The sequence below is a fragment of the Epinephelus lanceolatus genome, chromosome 21 (assembly GCF_041903045.1).
Source record: "Epinephelus lanceolatus isolate andai-2023 chromosome 21, ASM4190304v1, whole genome shotgun sequence".
NCBI classification, from domain to species: domain Eukaryota; kingdom Metazoa; phylum Chordata; class Actinopteri; order Perciformes; family Serranidae; genus Epinephelus; species Epinephelus lanceolatus.
The window spans coordinates 20,546,814-20,566,685 of NC_135754.1; the positions used below are offsets into that span (position 1 = coordinate 20,546,814).

The following is a 19,872-nucleotide window of genomic DNA, read 5'->3' on the forward strand; positions in this document are numbered from 1 at the left end:
TCACAGTGTAAAAGTGAACCACCACATCACTGCTGATCGCCACAGAAGACAATGAATAGAAAGGGAAACTTTCTTGATATTGAACCAGCTGTGTGGCATCTCAGTGTGTGCAGATGAACGGTGCCAGCACCTGGACTGCCACTGGCGGACAGGCAGGGATCTCCAGGAGAAGTCAAACAACATTCATCTGCGCACACTGTGATGACACACAGCTGGTTCAATGTCAGCAAAGTTTCCCTGCTTCCCTTCACTGGTTCCTGTACAACAGGGTCGGTCTTTGTTTCACTGTTATAATCATTAAAAAGCAAAAGCAGCATGTGTATACATTCAGTAGGCTATATCTTCAGTAGCTAGCTAGCTAACCCTACATTTTTCAGGGTTTGATTTTGGTTTTGGAACAGGGAAGAAACATATATCTTTTTCCAACCTCTCCAGGTAACGAGTATCATTAATACACGACGTGCCCCAGGCACAACATTTAGCTCCAAATCCACAAAAACAGCCTGAAAATGAAGGAAATCTGAAACGATTGCGTTAGAGTGAATGGAGCACAGCTGTGTTGTTGTCGGACCCTGGTCTGAGCCGGCCTGATGCTACAATGGTGAAGCAAGTTAAGCTGTTTGACTGTGGGTGGCGGAAATGTTCAACTAACCTGTCGACATCACAAACAAATGTGCAATTGATTCAACTCACACAGAACAATATGAATCTGAACAAACAGATAAGACCAGATAAATAATTTAACTAGATAAACCTGTACTGCACATTTTGTTCAGACATTGTAATAAAGCTTTAGTATTTTAATAAATTGAAGGTGACTAAAAATGGCAAAGATATTTTTAGTTTTGGCAACCAAAAGCCAATGTCTTTCAAAAGACATTAACTTTCTATACATTTTCATTTGAGTAATGGTATATGAAGTTTCAGCAGCACAGAACCAGCAGCAGGCCGTATATGCAGGCAGGAGCAAGGTTATATTTTATACTTTATACCCCTCATTAATTTTCTGTACAGTATTATTTGAGTAGCCTTTAACGTTACATAAGGCAGGAGGGCAACTGTTGTGAGCGCTGCTGCTTTTGTGAGTTTGTTGGCAGTGGAACACCAGTAAAGCCACTGGGGACCAGCCATCTTATTTCATCTTTTACAAATGCTCCTACTGTACAGACGCCGTTGGCAGCTGCCTGTCAAGAAATGTTTGCCCTCCAAAATGAGAGCTCCTCTGAAAACAGGCTCAATGTATATATCGATCTTTTCAGTTTGTTTACCTATTTATTTTATTAGTATTAATTTAAATGTATTCCTTTGTTAAAATATCGTCCTCTAGTTGAAAAAGTCCATACTTTTTTTTATTCCTTTTAGCTCTCCCCGAGCTGGTACTGCAGCTGCAGAAAAACGGGTCCTCATTTGACGCTCTAAAATCAAATCAAGGTCAGAGTAGGGGCATCAAGGCAGTTTGATGCGCCTCATAACGCTTTTGGTGTGTCTTCAGCCATTTAAAACAATAGGTGTACTTCAAAACCCGCGCGTCAGACGCTTTCAGTGTGTTTCCCATTTTCCCAGTAGGGAGGGCGAGCGGAGAGAAAATGCATGGGATGGCTGTGCTTGTGAAAGAGAGGAAACAGACTTAGTTTTAAGGGAGCGGGAGGTTACTGAGAAAATCAACAAGGGACATAGCTGGAGGGGAAACAGGAAGCACACAGAATGAAAGATATGGAAGAAAAGAGACATTGATGGGAAGATCTGTGCATTACACTTAACTGTATGCTCTTTCAAAAACGGGCAACGTTGACCTCCACTGCTGTTTGAATATGGATTTGATTTTACTGCCACCGTTAATTTATTTAGCATGACTAGCAGGGCTTTCATGAGTGATTGGCTAGTTTTCAGCATTCAGGCCAGTATCTGGCTCTTCCATTGCTCAGTGCATACATGAATGTAGAAAATAAGGCTTATTACAGAGGTTGCCGTCCCTCTGTGCTTACCTCTCTCCATCTTTGTTTCTGTCAGCCTCTCTTATGTTCCTTATGGTTGTGTTGTTCTGGTCCACTTTGCCCTTTCGAACTCTCTTACTCAGTGCTATCTAATTCAGCAGCTTCTTTACTGGTAGGACACAAAGAGTCTGCCTGCTGCCAAACAGTGTCTGCAGTGATGGACAGTACTTCTACTCACGTCTGAGATACTTGTATTTGACTTGAGTATTTCCATTATCTGCTACTTTATATTTCTACCCCACAACACATTAGAGGCAAATATTGTACTCCACTACATATAACTACATAAACAAGTTACTTTGTGGATGAAGGTTCATGATACAAAATATAATCAACAACTTAATGACAATGGTGTATTACTATAGGTTAGGATGAGGTAACAATTTGGGGGCAGTAATATAGGCCAAATCAGAGAGTTTGTTTCCAGTAAGGTACAAATTCCCTGCACCACTTACATTAAATGAACAGCACTGAGCAAATGCTGCCTCAACTGGTTAGTTGTAGCCACCTATAAAAGCACCACATATACAGAATCTTTCATTTAAAGTGTACGTTATCAGACAGCCTTTTGTGACACTGTTATCTCAAAGCCACCACACTCTATTGACAGAAACAGTGATTTTAGGAGGCAGAATACTGAAGTTGCTGGTCTACCGCTGCCTTGATTGGTTTAAAGTGTAAGGAAATGAAAAGGCAATATTCCAACCATAGCATACACTTAAACTGATTTGGATTTTTAGGTGGCAAACATCCATTTAGCTGTGGTCCCAGTCCACAGCAGTACATTGCTGAGCTTCCATGCCATTAAGATTTGGTTTATCAAAGATGCAAAGCAAAGCAATACAGTACATAAAATAAGTTCAGACAGCAGAAACATCAGATAGGTTGAGCTACAGTGTTTAACTAACATTATTAAGATATACTTTATTAATCGCTGAGTTGAAATTCGATTTTTTTCCCTCTGTTGTCATATATACACACAGGCCCAAAATACACACACGTGCACAAACAGGACCTATACATGCATTAAATAGGGGTTGGGGGTTGGGGGTTTGGTGCCTTCCTCAAGGGTATCTCGGCAGTGCTCAGGAGGCAGCTGCCAGTCCACACTCCATATTTGGTCTGGACAGGACCTTGACCCGACGACCCTCTGGTTCCCAACCCAAGTCCCTGTGGTCTGAGCTACTGCTGCCCCATTATATATCTTTATGTGATAGTTAGGGCTTCAAATGACAACAGAATTAAAGAAGTCTGCAGATTTAACATGTCTCAGGAATTAGAATCAATTGCCAGTTGTCTACCTGGAAGTTATTGTTGTTAATGCGACGTCACTGTGATGCTGTCCATGAAGTATCCAAGGTTTCCCCCAGAAAGATTGTCAGAACCAGTTGGCAGGTATATTCTGATGGGGCCAGCGATAGACTTTGTTTTGATTTTGATTGAATTAATGCATCCAACTTAAATTAGAATAAGTTTCTTTTATGTGTGAAAAGCATTCACTGGTCTCATATGCATTTGGAATATGGTTTTGCATAGGGCCCCCAGAAAGATATAAACAGCCCTGCTAGCTGGTGTGTCTACTGGACAAGAGGAGCATTTTGCCAAAGACAAAAACATGATGGAAAGATCCCATTGTAGATGAAGAGGAGCAAGTAATCTAGTAAGTAACGTTAGTAACACGATTTTAGCTGTTGCAGAGATTTACCTCCTCATAGTTAATGTAAGGTTATTGTCAGCTCACTTAATGTAAATGCAAGCGTCAGCTGCTAACTCAGTAGCATTAACTTTAATTGTACCATTAACTTCAAACAGTCTCCAGCCAACATTTGTATGTGGGGCCCATGTGGGTAGTAAATGGACTGTAAAATGGGCCCTATATGGGACTCCCCACGGGTTCCATATTGGCCCCATGACATTTGCCCATATGGGTGGGTTTACCCAGATAAGATGCCAATTTTGGACACGTACCCACTTTAAACCCAGGTAGCCCCAGCATGACCCATGTGGGACACACTTGGGCAAACCCACCCATGTAGGCGATTGGCATGGGGCCAATATGGAACACATGAACAATCCAATATAAGGCCCATTTTACAGCCCATTTACTACCTACATGAGCCCCACATACAAATGTTGGCTGGGTCTAATGCTAACTGGTAGTGCTAGCATTAATACAAGCAAGCTTACTTTATTGACTTAGGGTAAAGTCCCCCTTCTAGTTGTAGCTGTACCGTGGTGATTATATGGCCCCACTGTTACCAGCTGCAACATTAAAGTGATGAACACTTGAACGCATCACTGATACAATCCCATAATCCAATATACATTATTCTGAAGTGGGAAATTCTGCATCATGAGTACATTTGATGCAGTTATGTTTGTACTGTATTTTGAATGCAGGACATTTGCTTAAAACAGAATAGTTCTACACAGTGGAGTTGCTCCTTGTAAGTCTACCGCCCTCTGGGTATGCCTCACCATATGATGCTCAGTACAGCACTGATGTCTCATACAGCAGTCTGCTATCTGTCTGTAAGTTCAGCCTGGTCTTGCTGGCAGTAAGTGTTCACGTGTGTGGGAGTGCAGCATATTGTACGAGTTTATGCCTGCTTGTGTTTGCATGCAGCTATTTGGAAGTAAAAGACAGGAAAAGCAGAGGGCAGAGGTGTATTGATTGAAAGGCAGAGGTGTACAGTAATCATCATGAAAGCCTTGCAGGAGAAATTAAACTAGAGGAGGAGAGTGAGGGAGAGAGTGAGCTATGAGACATGGAGGATGATTTTCATTTTAAAGGAGTCAATCAGCTTCTTGGCAGATGAGCTCGCGGAGGAGATTGGTATCAGTGAGGAAGCTTCTGTCGCTTCTGTTGATGTGCACTTTGATATGCATCGTGGACATTTTGAAAGAACACATTTCATTTGTTTTTTACATACAGGATCGTGAATGTTAAAATGTTTGTGTGCTGAATGAAGGACAGAGAAGAACAACATCATGAGAACAGCCCCACTGGTGACATTAAACATGAACACAACACAAATATAATGCAACATGCAGAATTTTTTATTTCTCTTTTCATTCTAATTGGAGATGTGTAATATCAGCCAGCCCGCCCATCTTTACATGTTTGAGTTTTATCTCCTCGTTACTGACGCTTTGCAACATTTCAGGAATTGCCAGAATGCATAGTCGATGTTGCATTTTTTCTGTTTAAAAAACTTGAATTGGTGAATATGAATGAAGCAGATAATGACATGATTAGCTTGACATTTTGGGAAATGCACGTATTCACTGTGGCTGAGAGTTAAGGCTTTGACACACGCCTTTTTTGTGCGATCCATTCACACAGCATGAAATACTAAGAACTTTCACACGGAACGCAAACATTACACAGCAAGACAGCAGCATGATTTTTTTTTGGGAACAAATTTGATGTTTGTGACCTTTTTGTACAAGAAAAAAAGGCATCAAACAATCACATTGTAACTAAGGATGTCAATGGTTAATCGGTTAACCACAGAGAATATTTTTGACAGGTTCCACATGTCTGTCTATAGGTTAATTTTGCTGCTATTCAGTTTACTGCCCTAAGCACACCTGGGTCTGTTGTGAGCTAGCTAGCTAGCGGCGCACTCATTCAGCCATTACCGCAAGTAATACCCTTAAAACAGTGGTTCCCAGCTGGTGGGTTCAAGTCCAAAAATGGGTTGTGGGTCCATCCTGAGTAGACCGCAAGTGACTCAAGAATATGTTATGGTTGTATGAAACACATTTTATTTTTAAGTACGGTAAATATCTGCCACAGAGCTTTTATTTTGAAGTGCTGTTTTCTGCTGTTGAGTTAGTGATTAACCTACAGCTACTTGACAGAGACAGCAAACTAAGTCAACAACATGACCAAACACAAGTATGACACTGAATGTATCAAACTGTGTGGACCTTGAACTAATGACTAATGATAATTCTGGACCCGTGGCTGGACCAGTTGGACCAGTCCATGTTCCCGATCCAACAGTGTCACTGTGGAAACATTGTGCCCACTCTTCAGTCACCTCCAGCTCACCCCAGTGAGTGAGCAGCTCAATGCTGACCCCTAAAACCCCTTTAGCATTTTTGACTATGTTAACACTGTTAGCTGTGTTAGCACCACAAGTGGTGCTAACATAGTAAACAATGCTAAAAAGGGGTTTGCTGTTTAAAATAACGTGGTGTACTACCTAGGGTGACCTGTTTGGAGACCAGGTTGCTGACACCAAGACAGCATTACTAGCTGTATCCCTGAATGAGCGGTGCCGCTAGCTAGCTAACATTAGCTCCCACCACAAAAGGCAAAACAGTTACATCACATAAAAATTGAAATTTCACCACCACTAACTTTAAATGGATAGCGCTTAGACATGCAGTGCTACAGCTCAGTGAGTCAAGGGAAAGATGGACTAAAAGGAGTGGTCTTTTGTATTTCACTCTTTTTTTTTCCTGAAAAATTAAGCAGTTAATTACCAGTTAATAGGTGTTGGGCTTTTAAAAGCAAAATTAACAGAATCTGACATCCCCCATTATGACTATGAAAAAAAAAACATGGAGGCTTCATAGTCTGAAGCAAGATCTTTAACCTTGACAAAGGCATCAATACCAGCTCTCCTCCTTAGGTTTTTACCTTTCACAACACAAGCCCTGGACATAAACACTGCTAAATGTTTACCAGGGGGAACTTAAATTCACTCAGAGCATTTCACTTAAAGGAAACTTGATAAAACAGCTTACAGTAGCTGAGGCTACTCAACAGGTTACCTTAGACAGACTGACACATGCTGCTTTGGGTCAATAGGATCCTCGTAGTTGTTGGAAATTTGCACCCCTGCCGACGAATCTATTCACATTAAAACCTTTTACTGAATATGTGTTGAAGCTTTTGCAAATTCTCATCACTGCTGGTGTGAATAGTTTGATGCAAAATATATAGAGAAGACTATTTCACAATTTTGTGTTGTTTTTTCATCATGCCCCAGTGTGTAAAGGCATTTCAGATGAGAATATTGACTGATGGGGGTCGGATGACTCCCACAGAGGGAAGATATGGCCAAATTTGGTTATGTGAGGTTATGTGAGGTTGTATGAATAAAAGGAAAACAGTAGCTTAAGTGACAGGAAACCCCCTTTAATGTGTATTGGGAAGCTGTAGGTGTGTCAACTGATACTGCTTGTTTGTCAGACACTAAGAATTGTCATTATGTACTAATTCTTTTGGCTATTCTACATCGATTGCACTCTTAAGTTAGCGTGAAGACACATGGCAGGAAAATGAACCTGTCCCAAATTGTCAAACTATTCTTGTAAGAAATTACTTCGAAGAAACTTCACATCATGAAAGGTATTTTAGATTAAATTTAATGTACATTGACGTTATGATTAATTGGGCACAAATGTTTGTTCATGGCTCATGTTTTATACATATTCTAAGCAGACTTATTAAAGGCGGTAGGGAGCAGCAATCACTGAGAGGAAATTGGAAGGTGAAATTAAATATAAGGGAGAGACAGCCGGGACAGATTACTTCAGAGACTTTCAAGAGTTTTCAGCTGCACCCACAAACACATAAATAAACCCAAAACAGGGATTTAGATTGAAAAAAGAGAAAACTAAGAACAACTCTACCTCAAAAGAAACAAGGAAACAAACAGACGCTATCAAGATGTCAAGGACATATTGAGTACACAGTCCGCCCACCTCAGGTTTCTCAAAAGGTAGTTTTTTGTTGCTCGGCTGAGTGTAACATTTTGTCAAAGGAGGAACATTTTATTTCTTTGCTCTTGTCAAGAGAGATACAGTATACGTTATTTCTTTTCTCTCTTTGTGTCTCCCCAGCTTTCAGCATCAGACGGCGTCCAGCAGAGCATTCCAGTTACTGTGACAATAACAGTTTTGGATGCTAACGACAACACTCCGACTTTTGCTAATGCCTCTTATAATGTCAACCTGTTTACAGATATGATGCCTGAAGAAACTGTGTTACAGGTATGCACTGTCAAACACACACTATGTGTCAGTTCTAATGTGTGTGTAGTATATGCAGCATGCTTTATTAAAGGATTACACCTCACATGGATGCTTTTTTGTATTTGTTTTGTCTTCTCAGCTGGTAGCAGTCGACTCTGATGCAGGTCCCAACGGTCAAGTCACCTACCGGATCTTAGCTGGTGATCAGGGACATTTTCTTATTAACAGCAGGTAAATATATCATTTACATTGTACTTATATCGACATTTTTATCTTAATGGTTAGTAGTGGGAAATACACTTTCTTGGGAAAACTTAGACGAGATGATTGATGCCACTGTCATGTCTCTATGCTAAATATGAAGCTACAACCAGTTAGCTTAGCTTCAGAGATGCACTGTTCCACTTTCTCTCAGTTCCGATCCAATTTCAATACCTGAATTTGGACATCTGCGGACACCGATGCTGACACTGATACATCAAATTTGCATTGGATTGCAATTTAAAAGTATTCCAAGGCAATTTATTGGATGTCTAGGTTAAGTAGGCTTCACAAACAAACAAGTGCAGGAGTGCACATTGCTATGGCAACTCCTTTAATGATTTGGAAAAACTTAAAGAGTTCAATGGCAAATTGACAGCTCCTTTATAGGGTTTTCAAAGTGAATATGTGAAATGAAAGTGCGAGAACTGTGTAGAGAAATAAACACCTACACTATCAAAAAAACATCATATTAGTCAAACACCACAAGCGTTGAGTGGTTGCTGTGGTTTTTCCATGCAGAGCGTTGGAATGAATCTTTATTGAGAGCACCACAAGTGGCCCTTGCTGTTTGTTTAAAGAGGTGAAGGACCGTCACTGCGATAAAACAAATGGCAGGCTGTATTTGCCTGGTTGAAAGCCAGAAAACAGTCACTGTGAAAAGGTAGTAATGTGTTGTTTATGGGCCCTTGAGTCCCACTCTCCTCAGCCCACTGTGTTCTGGGCTTGGAGCAGCAACTTGACCACCATGCCGAAGACACTGGCAAGACCATCCTGATGAGGTGAGCTCAATATTCTGTTTCGCTCGCTGTAGCAGTCTGGACTTGGTGCCGCCCAAAAACTTTCCAGAAATTAAAATCCAATCGGGGTAAATCTGGGATCTGCAGCGTAGTTGGCAACGTAAGCAGCAAATCTAGCTAATTCTAATGTTAGTAAACACAGCAATAAGTGAAGTTACTGCAGATATAAAGTCAATAACAACAATTAATTAACAACAAGACTATACTTGTGGGGTTTCTCAGAGGAAAGGATGTTTTGGCCATTCTTCCAATGGATTTAGCAGGAGCTTAATTTATCCACTGGCTTTGTTGGTGATGAAGATGTTCCCCAGTGTTTTGTTACACTGATTGGCTGAAGGACTTTGTCCGTCAAGGCAAGTACTCCCACCCACTGACAGTGTTTGGGGCTGCACCAAGTCCAGAGCGATACAGAGACTGAAACACAATGTTGAGCTCATGTCATCAGCATGGTCTTACCAGGCTAAAAGACACTAGCATAGCTAACTAGTTTCTTTGCAGCCATCCCACCATGGCCGGGGGAACATTCTCTGTGCAGGTTTAAACTGTGATTGTAAAGCACAAAGCAAGCCATTCTTCATGAGTTGTGCTGAGTGACATTAAGGTCTTTTCGGATGGTAAAGCCCAGTTCAGACCAAAGTTTCGCAATGAGACAAAACCATTTTAGAACTTTGCAGAGAAAAGTTGCAGCAGTGTGAACTGGCCCATCTCAGCTCATCAAGTTGCCAGTGGCTAGTTTTAAGACATGATGCACCTCACCTGTTTCAACAGCCAATCAGCTTGAAGCGAAGTCAGCTAGCCAAGACAAACAAACTGTCAGCAGATGGCATGTTTGCTTACTGTGGCATCCTCCGAGTCCATCTCATTTACATCCCAGCAGTTATTGATTCGTATGTCGGTCTAGGTCGTCACGGTGTGTCGGTGTCAGTTAATGAGTATGTGCATGTGACAGCGAACCAACCATCTGTTTAATGGCCGCTGGTTATTTATTATGAATATGGTCCATCTGAGGCTCAGGTCATTTTATGTTCTTGCCATTTCATCACTACTAGAAATTAAACTGTAGGAAGTATTTTACAATTACTATCTTCATTCTTATTTTAAGAAGCTACAAATTATATTCAGCTACAAAATAAACCAAAAAAAAAAAAAAAATGGAAATCAGAAGTACAGAGAGTTGTTGCTATGGAGATGATACATGGTCTTGTCTAGTTGCATTGACGAAAGCGGTCAGAACTGGGCTTTAGCAACACTTCGCCTGCATACCCGCTTGGATCCGCTGGACACAGTGAGCTCCTCATGTGTGCAAAATGTCCAAAAAAAGTCCAAAAATACGCTCAGTGATTAATGCCAGGTGCTTTATATGTGGTAACCAACATGAGACTATGGAATCTCGAGCTGTACATGGACTGGTGACATCAGTCCGATATCCAATGAGTGAATTACGACATTATTGGAACCCTATACCGAAATTGAATCAGATCTGTCCCAATTATACTTAGCTTAGCATAAAGACTGAAAATGGGGTAAAGGACTATCGAAGCTCTGTCTGTAACTAAGAAAGTAAAACACCTACTAGCACATCTAATGCTCCTAGTATGCACGTAGCAGCAAGTCCATTGCCTTCTATTTCACAAGCACAGCAATTGACAGGGTTCTTATAGTCATTTAAAACCTGGAAAGTAATGGAGTTTTATAACATTGTTTTCCAGGCCTGGAAAAGTCATGGAATTTGTAAAATCCTTACAAGATTTTGTTGTGTGTAATGAGATATATTGTCACAGTAATCTTTTGTGGGTAACCTTCCACATAATATAACAGCAGATTTATTTTATATAGCTGCTCATGTAATGTAGCTCTAATATGTTGATGTGAGGTTTTGTTCAGCATCACGTACGTTACTTGATTTTCTAGCTGTGTTCCATCTCTCCCTCCATGTATGCCAGCTGCATTTTTTAGATGGAGTATTGTCTGTGTTATGTATTGTTAATGGTCATGGAAATTTTAGGATGGGTCCTTGAAAAGTCATGAAAACACTGGAGTGAGTGTTGGGCTCTGAGCCCTGCCAAACACTGATGACCTGCAGTCACTGGATGTATCCTGTATAGGCACTGATGGAAGTCTGCTGCTGCTGCTGCTGCTGCTCTGCTAACACATTGCTTTCGCTTCACAGGCTGTGTAGACATTATGCAGTGTGAATGAAAGTGTCCATAATCGTGTAATACCAAATGAACTGTTTTCACAGTACTGGGGTCATTACCGTGGCACCAGGTGTGGAGCTCAGTGTTGGGCGGAGCTACGCGCTGACTGTGGAAGCCATGGACAATGGGCCCGTACCTCAGAGACGGTAAGAGTGTCTCCCTGTCTGCTTCATCAGTCTTTTCCTCTGTCTGTCGGGAGCTGAGGCTTGAAAGGTCATCAGATTTCCTGAGCTTTCACACTCATTGTCAGACACTCCACACAGGCACTCTCCGACTTTTCGTGCCATTCTCCCCATCTGCTCTTCCTTTGCAGGTGAGCCATTTTCATTTTTAGAAATATATCATGAATTAGTTTTATATTGGAAAATGGCAAGAAAAGGAGTTTAAAATTGATAGTGTAAGCATGAGAAGGAAAGAAGTAAAGCGAAACACAAAATGAAAGGTAATGAAAGGGTGCTTCACTGCTAGTTACCCTCTTCTTGAGAAACGGAAAGAAAATTACACCGTCTGCATTTCAGAGAAGGGACAATTTCAGCAAATGCAGGCACACATGGCGTCTAGAATAAATGCCACAGACGGTAACAAAAACAAAATGTAATACACTCTGGCCCTGTCACAATCGAAAGCACAAGGACTGACTTGATAAGGTGACAGTTTTTTTTATTTCTGCTCTCCCCTGCCTCCTGTTTCCCGTCTCCTGCCCCTCATCTCTCCTTCATGGATTAAATCAATAAGGAGCCATAACTTTCAGCAACTCACAAACTCAGGCAATTCCCAACTTGGGTTATTTCATGGAAAATGCAGCTGCTCCCAATATTTTTTAACTCTGTGTGTATTGATTAGGTAGCTAAAGTCTGGCAGAGAGCTGTTAAATTGTGAAATTTTAGTTTTAGCAATTACCGTGCAATATCTGAGAAGAGAAGCAAATCCAGCCATCGAACCGCTCACCCACTGGAACATGGTCAATCTACATCGCTCTGTAGCAGCTGCAGTGGCACAGAGTTTGATTCCTTTAGTGTTTTTCACTGCACCATGACTGACTCAGGGAACATCAGAGAACAGGGCCGTGTGCTTTTGCAGGTTGCAAAAAAAAACATGCACATCGTCTCTCCTTTTCATTTTCTTGTCTTCTTGTCTTCTTTTATTTCATCTAATACAGAAACACCATAAGGAAAACTCTAAAGAAAAAAAAAAAAAAAAAAAAAAAAAAAAAAAACATATGAGAAATTGGCATCAATGAAAACAAAAGCCATACAACCGGAGCTCCTGCTCCAGCGTGAGCAACACCCTGTTGTTTGCTGATACTCCACACACACTTGGGTGTAGCGCTTTGTGTTTTGCACTTTGGAATATCTCAACAAAAGGATGAATTAAGACTGCAGTGTCCTTGCAGAGAGGACAAACAAGCCAAGTTCCTTGCTCTTCAAACACAAAGCAGAGAACAGAGGCAACACTTAGTTACAGACACACGGGGACGTTTAATAAAAAAAAAATTGTTAGAGGAAAAGGCACAGTAAAATACTGAGGCGACGGTCACTCATTAGGTTGGCTGGTGTGAGAGGCAGTTAGTTTTATAGGTTCACGGAGGCTGAGCCGATCAGTGGGGAATGTTCAGGAAGTCACTGAATAGTCAGATGTTTAATTTTAGCTGTCAGCGGCCAACAGTGCAGATTTCTGTTCATCAGTCTCCTGATGAAAATGTAATCAAGTTTAATCAACTCAACTGGCACCTGGTCAAATGTAGGAATGTAGGACAGCAGAATGAACATTTTGCATGTGACGGTTGGTCCGTCAGCGGTTACCACCCCTCTGAGCATTATAGAGCTCCACACTAAACCCCCTTACTGCTCTGAAATGGGGCTGGGCAATTGATAGATGGCACTGATTAACCACGGTGGCTGTGGCTCAGAGGTAGAGTGGGTCGTTGCCCAATTTTAGGTTCGATCCCCAGCTCCTCCTTGGGCAAAATACTGAACCCCAAATTGCTCCCAATGGCTGTTCCATTAGAGTATGAGTGCATGTGAATGGTTACTGAGTAGCAGGTGGCATCTTGTATGTTAGCCTCGGCCACCAGTGTGTGACTGTGTGTGTGAATGGGTGAATGTGACATGTAGGGTTGGAAACGAATAACCGATACGACCGGATATCCGGTTTGACAAGCGTGAGATACGGCTGCGTCGGTAGCAGCCTCCTCAATCGATACGAATCAGCCATGAATACTTAGATGAATTGATTGTAGAGTCATGGATCGGGTATCGCGAGACTAGCAATCGGTTGACTGGCTTTAACAGTTTGCATCTCTAAAACAACGCGAGAGCCGGCAGTATGCTCCGTAGCAGGCATTACTGACAACGATAATGGATGTAAACATCAGCGCCAGCTTGACCGGTGGAGCTGAGGAACAGAAACTAATGCTGGTTGGATAAACCAGGGAGCAGCCAAGCCGCAGCAGAAACTAAAGGCGAATCCTGCCGGTTGTGGGTTGAACGAGGGTCACAGACAGACAGAAATACGTATTCCTGTCAAATAACGTTACGGCGGCCATAGTGCTCCGCCGCACAAGATAACGGCTTACCGGTGACCGAGAAGCCCGGCTCCAGGTCCAAGAAGTCTTCGTCGGTGTCATGACTGCCCAAAAATACCTGAACAGCCGAGCCCTGGCAGCACACAGGTATGTGACGTGTCAGAGGAGAAACGAGCTGTTCACATTTCCACAAACCTCACCGCACTTTAGGGACTGTTCTTTACTTGTCAGGGGAGGAGGGTGGCTGGTTGATTTTTATTTTATTTATTTATTTTATTTTGATCCCCCCTATGTTAATCACTTATTGATGCTGTTTTTGAAGTATGAATAAGTCAATAAGTAATTTATTCCATTGAAATATCATTGATGTATTATAGAAAATTGATTTATCTTTTTATAAATGACAAACACAGAGTGTAGCAAACACAGAGAAATAGTCTGACATGCTGTCAGTGATAAGCTGCTAGTCATCACAGTCCATGATATCAACTAATAACAGGAAATGTCAGATTCTGCCCCTACATTGCATGTTATTATTTTATTCTGCTTTATGTTTATATTGTACAGCATTATGATAAACTTTATTCCAGACTCAAGTCCATATAAGATACATACAAAAACACAGACAATGTGTGATTTTGTTGTTGTTTGTCTTTTTATTTTATTTTTGCCAGTGCCATACAGCAACAATGCTTGGGGATGTGTCTATTACAAATTTGAAAATACTGTAAGAATGTCACTTTTATAGAATTGGCTTCTTTATTTTATAATATATGATTAATGTCTACATCAACAAATGTTAACTATAGAATCGTATCAAACCGTATTGAATCATAACGTTCCTACACTGTATCGAATCGTAATCGTATCGAATCATATCGTTCCTACACTATATCGAATCGTATCGAATTGTTCTGTATTAAAAATATATCGTTTTTGAATCGTATCGTAACCCGTAATCTAGATGCGTATCGAATCGTCTATCACAGAGAGATTCCCAACCCTAGTGACATGTAGTGTAAAAGTGCTTTGAGTGGTCAGAAGACCAGAAAAACACAGTCCATTTACCATTTACAGTATTTGCGGTTAAGATTTTGGCTGCCAGCGATTATGAAAACAAAGTGATAGCGATGAAATGATTATTGTGCCTCATACTGTTTTGCAATGATGTTCTTGTTTTGTCTTGTGTCGTAAATTGAGCGCACCCTTTCCTTACAGAGGCGTGCTCGGGGTTGCAGACTTGGAGCTTCTCGTTCTTAAGACCCTCTTAGCAACTTTGCTTTCAATAAGTGATTAGCAACAAATTAAGTAATGTATTCCTTATTTTGTAATTAATTCCCGTGCATGCTGCTCCTCTAGCACCGTTTTTATATCTATATATTATATATTAAGCTCAAGAAAAAATCCACTATTAAAAAGACAAGTCTTTTTTTAAAGTTCAATAAATGCGTGGTCTTTCCAAAGTCAATGAGTAATTGTGATTTCATATTGTCCGAAATGATCATGATCAGGATTTTTGCCATAATTAAACAGCCCTACTCTGAGATCAGTGTTTATTTTGACAGCTATTTTAGTTGACTAAAACTCAAAACCTTTATTCTGTGAAAATTCATGTCCATTTAGTCAACAGTTCTCTATTTATCATCTCAAAAACTTTGACGCCACAAGTAACTAATCTGAGACAACTAGGTTAATTGTAAACTCTGACTTATTGATCTCACTGTTCAAAAGCATAGAAAAAACTTAATTAAAGCCCAAATTCTTTCTTAAACTGCAACAGGTTAGTCTGGGGGTTCAAACTCATGTCTCACAGAGTTGGTGATTAAAACTAAACTTTTATCTGTGTCAGAGAAATCTGATCTGGGTTCAGATTGTTGAAATGCAGCACAGTAATCACAGATAACTGAGCCTCCTACCTGCCTGTTAAGCAGCATCAGCCCATAAACCTTCTTGAGACAATCCGGACTGAGTGGAGTTTGCCGGCCAGTGGCTGCTTGCTCCGTTGCCATTCAGTGACTAAAGACAGAGCTATGAAGTCTGGCGGGCGGTGGCTGCTTGCTCCGCTGCCATTCAGTGACTAAAGGCAGAGCTATGAACTCTGCCGGCCGGTGGCTGCTTGCTCCGCTGCCATTCAGTGACTAAAGGCAGAGCTCTGAAGTCTGGCGGCAAGTGGCTGCTTGCTCTGCTGCCATTCAGTGACTAAAGGCAGAGCTGCTAACAGCCACCGCTGCAACTAACAAACTCCACAAATCCATTCAGCAGCTCCATCATCCACAGTCAGACACACATGGCTGATTGTCTACTGCTGAATTACAGTTTACAACTTATACCAATGGCTGACGCTGCCCCACTGTGAGTGTTTTTGCTGATTAGTGACACATCCTGGTTCAGACTATATACTGGAGTTTGCCAGCCTGTCACTCATTCGGCATTTGAAGTTAATAACAAGCTCAGCCGTTCTTGGCTTTCAATGTCTGATAGCTAACATTTTCGTCACGTCTTGTCTCGTCAACAAAATGATGCATAGATTTCGTTTTAGTTTATATTGTCAAGATCTATCTTTAGCTCGTCATTGTCTCGTTTTTGACATGGAAAAATGGTTGTTGATGAAAAATTTTCGTAAAAGTTTTCGTCAACGAAATGAGTACTGTCTGAGATGGTTGGTGGTTTCATCGGCTAAAAGTGTCCTTGCCTAAATTGTTTTTTTTTATGCCATGCAATCTTATTCCTTGACCATAATACAACTCAACCACCAGCTGGTCAATTGGAGATTCAGGTATGTTATCCCAGTAAGATGTACTGTAAGCGGAGATGAAGAGAGAGCTACAGAGGTCCATGAGCTCACCTCTGTCTAACTCCACACCACCAGACTTTGTTCATTTTCAAACTTCAGTGACATCACTTGCGACAGTTTATCAGACCTCTGCAGCCACAAAAAGGGTTTATACAACATTTTTCACATATGGTGTAATACTCCCCGACACCTGTAAACAGACTTTGATGTGTAAAATGGCCGGAGTGCTCTTCTAACACTTCATGACTCCTGGTAAATGCTGTACTTCAACACACCACAGAGACTACAGCTGATGGGTCAGTCAGTGAATCATGTTGGGTGAATTTGCTAAATATGGTAAATTTAAAGGGACAATTCACCTCAAAATCAAAAATCAGGGGGTCAGCCACAGTTGCTCAATCATGGTAAGTCAGCGATAGTTGTAAATTGTCAATAGTTATGAGAAGTAGGGATGTCGCAATCGGGTTTTTCAAGTATCCTTGCACTTTGGCAACCTCAATGTCTGACCTTAGAGTCACTCACTGGTGTGCCCAAATGATTTTTCACATTCACACACTCTAATTTTCACTCACATATGCAGCATCTCGCAATGTAGAGCCTGGCTGTGTAAGAGGGGAGCAACACCAGCAGGCTGACGAGGACAAAACAGTTAAGACAGAATCAGGCTTAAACCCAATCCTTTAGATCAACACCAGGACGTCTCTAATTAAAACCAATAATTAAGTCTCTGAGTCTGCTCAGCATCTTGGACACTTGGAAGCCCCAAAACTTTATGAAACAACACAAATTAAATTTGCTCCAACAGTTGACTTGTGAGCCGTCCTCAGATTTATCCAAACTGAATCACTTCACTGTGTCTAATAAATCCACCCAGTTTCACAAAACACATAGCACCTTAAGAGTAGAACAAACCTGATTATCATGGCTCACTTGTATCTGTGTTAAAATGATAAAACATAATGGCTTAGTTGTCACAACTGCAATGGATTGCTCTCCCTAACAATGTTTGTCAGTCATAAAAACCTAGTAATTGCCTGCCATCTCGTATATGGCTCCAGCTATGTAGTTGCCAAATCAATACAGAATGTGAACCACTGCAGATTGAGGTGGTTCCAGTGATCGGCTCACAGATTGTCCCCAAATTTCCCCAGACCCTCTGTTTATCTCAGCTGAAAACATAACCCACATAACAAATCAATATCCATCTCTGCTACCTGATTTGTTAAAACTATGGGTCAGGGCCCAAAATGAGCTGTGTGTCCTCTTCCTGGTGGGCACCAACAAGACATGACTGACAGCATTTTTTAATGACTTTGGATCTCAGCCTGTGAGTATTACATCTCCATGTTAGGCTGCTGGGACTGTTGAAGAACCCTTGAGATACATGTTTCATTCAGATTAGAAGTGCTTTTGCATGGCCTAGATAGATGCACCCCAGAATACTGAAAACAGCTTATGCTCAGGGGTCTCATTTATACTTTCATCAAACTGTAGGGTATGAGTGAAAAGAGGGCACCGCCAGAGAGAAGAGATGTGATAGGATAAATAGCTAGAAAGAGATCAAGATAAAGAAGTCATTTTGCACTGCACCGTATGAGGCGTATAGTAAAATATAGAGGTGGTACGAGAACTCAGTCGCTAGAATAAATGTTAGCATTGCACGTCTCTGCAAACCACTGATCCGTTACATTTGTACGTTATAAAATAATATGTTGAAACTTTAAGTTTCCTTACATTTCAATAATGCTGTGGTTAACATGGTTACATTTAGGGACAAAAAACACTTGGTTGCAGCAATGTCTTGGTCGAAAGCAGACCCTTCTCATGTCACTATCCTTGCAGGAAATGCAAGAATGTCTTGGTAAGAAACAAATTGAGTATATCTTAAGTTCAGACAGGACATGATGTCAATCTCAGCTCACATCCCAGCTACGTCAGCTGAGCTCAAACAGCCCAATCAGCTGATGGAGCAGCTGATTGATGGAAGGGAGTCAGCTGATAGATCATATGATTCCTTTCTATGCAACCACTTGGTGAATCTCATTCAGGGCGCCCTGTTTAAACTGCTCTGGCCTGCCTACTGTTGCTGCTTCCTCTGCAAGCTGTTTTGCAACCTTCCTCCACCCAGCTCCTCCTTTTCATGCTGTGTCTCACTTATCAATGTCATTTCTGTTTGTCATTGATGCTGTTCTGTTCTGTTCCTGGGCGGTCTTTGCTTTGCTCTGTCTGCTGCAGGCTTTCTATGTAAGCACAAGGAAGGGCAGGGAGGTTTGCTCTCTCTGCCTTAAGGCTTTACACATAGGCACGTGGAAGGGCAGAGAGGTTTGCCATCTCCGCTGTAGGCTTTCCACGAAGCACTCAGAGGGGCGGAGAGGTGTGCTCTCCCTGCCTTAAGGCTTTCCATGCTGGCGTGTGGAACAGGCTTTCTGCATAGGCCTGAGGAAAGGCAGAGAGGCCCTAGAACAGAGCCATACCACCAAATATAATACTGCAAATGGAAGTTTTTGACTAAAGTATTCCTTACTAAACTTTCATGGCACTATTCCAGCAAGAAAAACAGCCATGTCTCAGTGAAAAAACATGTAAATACGACACACTTCTCCTCTATTGGTTGTGGCTGATTTTGCCTCCTCTGGCTGTGTCAAGCTTAACGAGTACCACACCAGTCTGGCCATTAAAGGTAGAGACAGCAAACAGGCTCGATTTGTTACTGTTATGTAATTACTTAATTTCAGTTGTCCTCTTACACATAAAAAAACCCCATGGCTGGAAGGTGTTACTAAGTAAACTACAAGCTTCAAGTCTACACAGTCCTGAAGTTGTAGCCCCAAATATGTTATTACATGTACTTCTAAAACTGCAATGCAGAATGTATGCTAACAGATTAATAGCAGTAGTAGTAACATTAGACTTAGTAGTAAAAGTGCCACTTTAACTACTGTTGAGAGACCATTACAGTTACTGTGTCAGTTGTTTGATTAACAGCAGAAACATTAGGCTGCTGCTTGCCAACCATTCACTTAATTTATTGAGCATTTGATGTGCAAGTTAGTGTTTGTATGTGCATATGCGTGGGTTTGTGATTGTGTGCATGGCACAAGTAGAAACCCATAAGCATGGCCTTGAAATGGATAGTGCATATGAAATAGGGAGATTTTAAAAAGAAGGAAATGCCTCGGTTGGTAGACAGAGATTTAGGATGGAAAATAATGGAAGAAAGAGAAGCCCCAGCTACAGTAGCAACCACGACTGAAAAATCTCCAGCCCCTCAATCGGTTTTCATCAATAATGCCATCTGAATTGTTTT

General features: G+C 41.3%; 1 protein-coding gene across 2 annotated transcripts in view; it reads left to right on the forward strand.

Moving 5' to 3' along the window:
- Positions 1–19,872, forward strand: part of pcdh15b (protocadherin-related 15b) — a 362,569-nt gene that overhangs the window by 158,790 nt on the left and 183,907 nt on the right. For both annotated transcript variants that reach the window (XM_078163506.1, XM_078163507.1), the window contains 3 exons: positions 7,857–8,006; positions 8,128–8,219; positions 11,292–11,393. In XM_078163506.1, the coding sequence (XP_078019632.1) occupies positions 7,857–8,006; positions 8,128–8,219; positions 11,292–11,393 (344 nt within the window). The remainder of the gene's footprint in view (positions 1–7,856; positions 8,007–8,127; positions 8,220–11,291; positions 11,394–19,872) is intronic.